Raw genomic sequence first — 7,136 nt, forward strand, 5'->3', positions numbered from 1 at the left:
AACCTTACCTGTGCCTAACTTTACATAATAATGACTGCCCCCCCCCCACAACACACGTTGAACCAGGTCAGTACCACCAAGGGGGGGGGGGATAAAACAGATTTACTGCCAATAAAAACCAAAGAGGGACTTTAGTTAGAAAGCGAGAAACGTACAGAAATACAGAAGTACAGATAGAGACCGGGATCAAGATGGGGGCATTTTTAAGGCAAAAAAAAAAAAAAAAAAAAAAAGACCACAAAGGAGATAAGAACCAGGTTGGGGGAGGGGAAAGAATCAGTGAACCACAGATTTAACTGCCCACAAATGCTGCACACACATACACACTTAAAATGTCTTTCCTTTTTGAATTTCATTTCATCTAGCTCATGCTCACCATCAAAGAGAGTGTCCATTCTGGGTGTTATGTCATATTTTAACCTTCCAATCCCCCCCTCCCCGCTTCGTGAGTTCTCAAGAAAAAGATACTTTTTTCATGGTAATGAAATTTGGCACTCTTCCACACTATTTCTTGAATTACTTCACTGTAAATATAATGTATTTGTGACACCATCCCGAATAAACCCTGCACTTTCCGATTCACTGACAACTTCACGTCTCCCCCTTTACACACACACATCCATACCTCCCCACTCACAAAACGACAGACATTGGTATCAAGTTTAAGTGTGTTTTGGAAAGGAGTTGCTGAGTTAAAAATGTTAGTTAACAGACTGCCTTTGTTAAATAGCCCCCGGGTGCAGAAGACCCAACAAAAAGAGGGGAGGAGGAGGGGGGCTGAGGATCTGAAAGTGTCTGTGGTGATATAAAGGGTTCCTAACGCTGAAATCTTGTAATACCTCGTTTCAAACTGAGCTCATCTATAGACCCCGGAGGCGCGGTCAAAAGACTGGGAACCTTTTCCCCTTGGGCTGGGCTTGGTCTTGAGCTGGAGGGACGTGAGGGAGAGGGAGGTGGGGTATTTGTTACTGAATTGGTGAGGGCAGGGCGGGGGAATCCGGGAACAGACAGCGGAGGGCTCCTTAAAGCGACTGTAAAGTCCAGAGTGTCCGCGGCACAGATTTGGGGAATAAAATACGCCGAGGAAAAGTCTGAAAGTGGAAATTATCTTTTGTCTCAGAATTAATTACTCCTTGCTTCCAACACTCAACACCTAACCACCTGGCATTCCTTTTTGGTTCTCCCCCAATTGGGCGCGCGGCTTCAGGGTCCGAGTGCCCCGGAATGGGCTTGGCTCGGCTGGGGTAGCCCTGGAAAGTGTAGAAGAGGGTGTAGGGAAAGTTCTCGGTGCGGCAGGGAAACCTCTGCTCCTTTCACTTTGAAATAAAAAGTAGCCAAACCTTCCTTGAGGGCGGCGGCGGGTTCGCACAGAGTTTAGGGACAGCAGAATGGGGGCGGGGGGAGTGGGGTGGGACAGAGTCAAAGGTTGACGGCAAGGGGTCCTCTGAGACCCGAGAGGAGCAGCTGGGTTTCCTGGAGCGAGGGGCCGAGAAGGAAGCTGCCAAGGGCCGGGGCGCAGCCGGGGCGAGCCGGGCAGATCGCGCCCTCGCCCGGGAGCAGCCCGCGGGCTGGGCTCGGGCTCGCCCGCCTCGCCGCGCCCCTGCCCGCGGCGCCGCGCTCCGCGCCTCCGGGCCCACCCCACGCAGACCCGCAGCCGCTTCTCCCCAGCTACCCTCCTCGCGCGGGCGCGCTCCAAGGCCGAGCCTGGGAGGAAACTCTTGACTCCGTGCTAGTCCCTCTCTGCCCCATCCCCTCAGCCCATTAACCCCCGACCCTCACCCCAGCTTCTCTTCTTAGGAAAGCGGTGAAAGAGGATGAGAAAGAGATGATTAAAAAGAACACACACAGGCTGGGGCGGGGGGGCGGGGGGGAATGCTCGCTAGCAGAGGGATTGCAAAAGTGGGCGCTCCTCTTGCAAATCCTCCTTCCTTTTGTTTTCTTACTTAGAATTCAATAACCGCCCCCCCCCCCCCCCAACACACACAGGAGAGAGAGAGGAAGACAGAGAGAGAGAGAGAGAGAGGAGAGAAATTTTCCAAGAAAAGACAGGGATGTATTTTCCAAGACAAGAGAGAGATGGGGGTGTAGAGAAGAAATAGCCACCAAATTTTTAAAATGGTTTTCCTGACTTGACGTTTGGTGTTTTGACATTAATGACATTAATGTTATTGATGATGTTTCAGGGAGAAAAAGGCAAAAGAAATAAAGGAGAACTTGAAAACGAAATGATCATCATTTCCCTATTCTTCCATGCCAGAAATAGACCCCTTTCTTCACCTGAGCCTGAAACAGACTTATTGTTCTCAGGTGTTTCCTTCATCATACACATTTACCCGTCTGAAATCGCAGGAAATGGTTTTTCCATCAGTGAGCTTGTACATGGAGCCCTCTCCCGCAAAGGGCTTGATCTTTTCTGATTTGAACCTGAAAGTCTCCCTGCCTTCATTTCCCCTCAGTCTTTTTTAAAAGCCCCCACCCCCTTCCCCAACACACACCTCAAATAGTTTTTTAAAGCTAGAATGTTTGCTCTCTGGGGTGTTTTTCTGTAAACAGCAACGCTACATAAACACCTTCTTCACTTGCAAGTTACAGAGAATTAAAATTTTACCACGGTGGTCATGTATGTTTCTTAAAGCATATGGATAAACTCAACTGAGACACAGCAATGATACAGTGGCTGTATATAGGTAAGATTGTAAACAAAGTAACTTAAAAATCTTAGAAAGCCATACACTTTGAGCAGATTTCTTCCCAAACAAGTTTAAAATAGAATGGAGTCTTTGGAGAGGTAGATGATTTTCTTTCTGTTAACGTCTAGTAGCCCTGTTTTACACTATACTGGTACATACATAGACTTCAGATTCCTAAGGTGGTGATTTGCTCCCCCCCCCCCTTAATAAAGACCATATCTAGGTTTTATTCTCTACTCCAAGCCTTTGGACTTTGATTGTAACCTTAGCCAGCTGCTGTAGGCAACCAGCTTTTCTGATTTGGGCCTAGGTCTGCTCTTTTGAGGACTATGCTTTGATCCTCCCAGGTGTTTTGTTTGGTTTTTCATGCCATTTGCATCAGTTCTAGGATTTTCCAAATGTTCCCTGATAACACAATGTTTCAGGGCCAGAAAGATGCCTGTTTGCAGCGTCTGTTGTCCTGCGATAAACCTTTTTGTTGGTATTTGGTAGATTTGGTGCTTAAGGCCTAAGACAAGGTTTTGAAGCAGATCCTGGTGATCCAGAACTTCAAAGACCTGTCAGCTTCAAGGCAGCTGACACCTCACCTGTCCAGGAAGCTGGACATTACAAGTATTTCTTGTTTTTAGATTGTTTGGTTTGTACTTTCACCTTCTCTCTAGAATTCCTATTTTTGAAATATTGCATAGATGGTGTCTACTTGTGACCTATAGTGTAGCAGTATATCAAGATGCTATCTGAGCAGCAAGAGATAGTGTGAATACACACACACACATATACATATATATATATATATATATTCTATATTCAGATATTCAGTAGGGGGTATTTAAAAGTATGTCTATTCCTAGTTTTAGTTAATTATCTTTTAATGAAAGTGTCACTCATATTCACATCTGTAATATTGGGAAGAGATAATTAGATTTTCAAATGAGAATCAGCCACCTTAAATTTTGCACCAGAAAATACCAAGTATATTTCATTCTAATGAGATCTGTAGTGGGGTTTTAAAATTCATCATAACGTGCTTCAAGAAAGATAATTCAACAGACTTGCAAGATGAAAGGTTTCTTTTTCCCCTCTAAGTCTTCTTAAAGCTATTACATTGAACTTAAGCAATTCTGATAAAATATTCAAAAATATTACATAAAGGCTAGAACCATATATCCCCACTATCACCCTTGCACCCATCACTTATTCTCATTTGAAAGTTTACTTTGACTCAACTAACCACTTGCATCAACCATGCCCTGGGTCCTCTCTCCTGCCTGTGCAAGCGAAAGATCCATGTTTAAATAGGTGTCTATAGATCCAGAGTGCAATTCTTCCTTCGAAATAGGCTGGGCCAGGCGGTGTTTGCACACTGCCAGGCACCCTTTATTTACATACATCTGCATATTTGCTCAGTCCCCGCATTTCTCCATTAAAATGCGTTCTTGTATGCAACAATAAATTAGGCAGAGGGAAAAAAAAAATCTCTTCATTCCTCTAATATTGTCCTTAAAGCTCCCTAGTAAACAAATCTTTGGTCCGAGAATAATTACTTTGCTTCATTAAATTAAAAAGAAAAATTCGACTGGTTAAAGGGCATTGCTTTGGCGGTATTTATGTTTTATTTTCTCTCCCTTTTTGCTGAAGAGAAAGAGAGTGTGTGTGCGTGTGTGTGTGTGTGTGTGTGTGTGTGTGTGTGGTTGTGTGTGTGGTTGTGTGTGCGTGTGTGTGTCTAATGAAGTTTGGGAGTCGCGCGCGCAGGGGCGCGTGGGGTGCGAGCCCCGGAGATCCCCATCTCCTGCCCTCTCCGCGGTCGCAGCGTCCCGGGCTCCCGCCGCAGCGCTCCGAGCCTTGGAAGCCGCGAGGCTCCCGGGCTGCTCCGAGTCCGGGCTGCGCGTCATTTGCAGTCTGGGGAATGTTGATCACCTCACTAATTACACCTCTCTCTCCCCCCTCTCCCTCTCCCTCTCCCTCACTCTCCTCTCTCATTCCCAGAGTGCATATCGGGAATAGACACACAAAGACATGCGCACTCAACTTAATCAGCCATTTTTTTAAACAGGGCTAAAACGATAATAATTAGCAGAATAAAGACATATCGGATTTTCATTTCCTTTCCTCCTTTTCCCAACCCCTTCACAACCAAACAGCGAGACCGCGGTCGGCACATGCTTTAACTCCTCCCGGACCCCCGAGGACCGCTCCATGCCCCCCACTTTCTGCTTCAGCGTTTTTATTTTCACCCAATAAAGTTCGAGGATTATTTTTTTATTTTTTTTATTATTTTTTTTTTAATGAACCCTCTCGTTTTACTTGGATGTGATCAGCTGTAAGTAAAATAAAAGCAAAACAAAAAAGAGGCGAAGATCGAGTAGGAACTGCAGGGGAAATGGAAAGTAAGTTTTTTCTTTAACTTTTATTGAGTAGTTTGTGTTAAATTTAGGTCGAGTATCGATTATCTTTCCAGCCTGATCTTGCACAATCTTTGATATTTCGCTCCCTCTCTCTCCCTCTCCGCCTCTCTCCCTCTCTGCCCCTAGCTCGCTCGCTCTCGCTCGCTCTCGCACACATCCCCTCATCCCGACCATCTCTTCCGCTCTGCCCCCCTTTTCTATCTCTTTCCCCCTTTTTTTGGCTCAAGGATTTGCTCCGCTGAAAGAGGGAGGGGGCACAGAGGGACCTGATTTTCCACTTTCTTTGGGGGGGCTGCGTTTTGGAGGATTTAACTTTTGGATTGAAGTGGCGGATCATTCACGTTTCGTCGAGCAGTTTTCTCTCCTTTTCCCTGTCTTTTCGGGTTCTGTCTCCACCGCGAGCCTGTGGCGTTCTCGTGGCTCGGGGAAGCTGTCAGCTCCGCAGCGGCGCGGGCACTGCCAGGGGTCCCCGCTCGCCCCGCGCCCCCACGCCCTGGTCGGGATGACCCCTTCTCTGCACTCATCCTCGGAAAGTTTGGACGTTGGTCGGTGGGGCTTGAAGCCCCTCTCTCCCTGTTTTACAGCCCCCACCCCCGTTATTCAGCCTCTTTTTCCTTCCTCCTCTTACCACCCCCACCCTTTCCTCTCTCAAGTTCCCCGAAGGGCGCTTAGTGCGCGGGACTGGCGGAGGACGGGGGATCTGTACGCCTTGGGCGGGGGAGGGGGGGGGTTCCAAGAGGCCGGGGCGCGAGCAGGGGCTGGGCAGCAGGTAGACACCCGCCGGCCGGAGCGGGCAGCGGGCACAGCCGAGGGCTGCTCCCGGCGGCGCGGGCGGCGCGGACTCGGGTGCTGGCGAACGGAAGGCAGGTCCGTTAGGAGGCGGGAACGCCGGGCCTTGGGGCCAGGGACCCGGGAGGCGGCTGCAGCTCTCGCCAGGCGCTTTCGCTGCCGGTTGTGCGTTAGACTAGAAGATAGATGCCAGCGGCTTGGGGTCAAGAATCTTTCCTTTCCTTTTGGCAGAGGGCAAAGGGTGTGTGTGTGTGTGTGTGTGTGTGTGTAGGGGGGAGGCTGTGGCCGGCTCTGAGAACTGATTTATTCCCTGCCCCCCCTCCCCAAAGAGGTTCCATGTCTGCAAAACGAACTTCACCTTCTTCGCCTCTCTCCGCATCAAGTGCGCCTTCCGGCCGGGAGCAGCTAAGGGAAGAGGGGCTGGAATGCGTCGGGTCTCGCCTTCCTTCTACTTCTAGTTCACTCCCTCCTCCCCCTATTCTTTCTGATCTCTTCTATCAGAAAATTATAATAATAAAATTTCTCATGGAATTGTATAAAGTTTCTCTGCCGATGCCCAAGTTACTGAGGGTTTCCCATCCTGGCCCCCTTCCCCCACAGAAGACGGTGCACTGGTTTGTATTTCTTTTGTTACCTGTGATCCGGGCGGGGGGCTCCTTTCGCGGCTCGGGCTGGGGTCCGGCCCAGAGAGGAGGCTCCAGCGGGCGCCTTTGGCCGCGACTCCTCACTTCGGCGCGGTTCTGGTGAGATCTTAGCTACCGTTCGGTGAGACACCCTCCTTGTAGGTACCAAAGGTTCAGATCGCAAACACGGACCCCCCCGCCATCCCGACCCCTACACACACATACATACATACACACTCAACACGTACTCACAGACACACACACATTCTCCCTGCTCCCCCCCCCCACCTCCAGCCCCCACCTTGCCTTTCCCCTCCCCCTTCCAAAAAAAAAAAAATCACATACACAACAACAACAACCCCCCCAAACCAAACAAAAACCCAAAGACAAGTTCACTGGCGGAAGATGGTGGATTGACACTGACTCAGACAGAGGCAGGTTCACCAGGAAATCTGGCGGTCCGGATTTCTGACAGTTGCATTTCCTCTCCTTGAGTCCTTACCCGCCCCCCCTTTTTAATAACTCTGTTCCATGTTTAATCAAGGATCATGTAGATGGCAAAAGGAGAGACAGAGAGAGAGAGGAGAGAGGAAGAGAGAGAGGAGAGAGAGAGACACGAGACAGGAGGG

General features: G+C 48.9%; 1 protein-coding gene across 5 annotated transcripts in view; it reads right to left on the bottom strand.

Annotated features, from left to right (window-relative positions):
• The window catches only part of LOC132013160 (uncharacterized), a 32,882-nt gene extending 25,779 nt beyond the window's left edge, over positions 1-7,103 (bottom strand). For 2 of the 5 annotated variants that reach the window (XR_009402898.1, XR_009402899.1), the window contains exon 1: positions 6,519-6,772. Coding sequence is in view for 2 of the 5 variants with exons in the window: in XM_059392894.1 (XP_059248877.1) it covers positions 5,616-6,059; positions 6,243-6,263 (465 nt within the window). In the remaining 3 variants the exon portion in view is untranslated. Of the gene's footprint in view, positions 1-4,906; positions 6,060-6,242; positions 6,290-6,518; positions 6,773-6,931 lie in introns of those variants that run through there. The other 3 variants (XM_059392894.1, XM_059392893.1, XR_009402897.1) reach the window with 3 other exon arrangements.
• Positions 7,104-7,136: the final 33 nt, after the last annotated feature.

This window comes from Mustela nigripes, chromosome 3 (assembly GCF_022355385.1).
Source record: "Mustela nigripes isolate SB6536 chromosome 3, MUSNIG.SB6536, whole genome shotgun sequence".
Classification (NCBI taxonomy): domain Eukaryota; kingdom Metazoa; phylum Chordata; class Mammalia; order Carnivora; family Mustelidae; genus Mustela; species Mustela nigripes.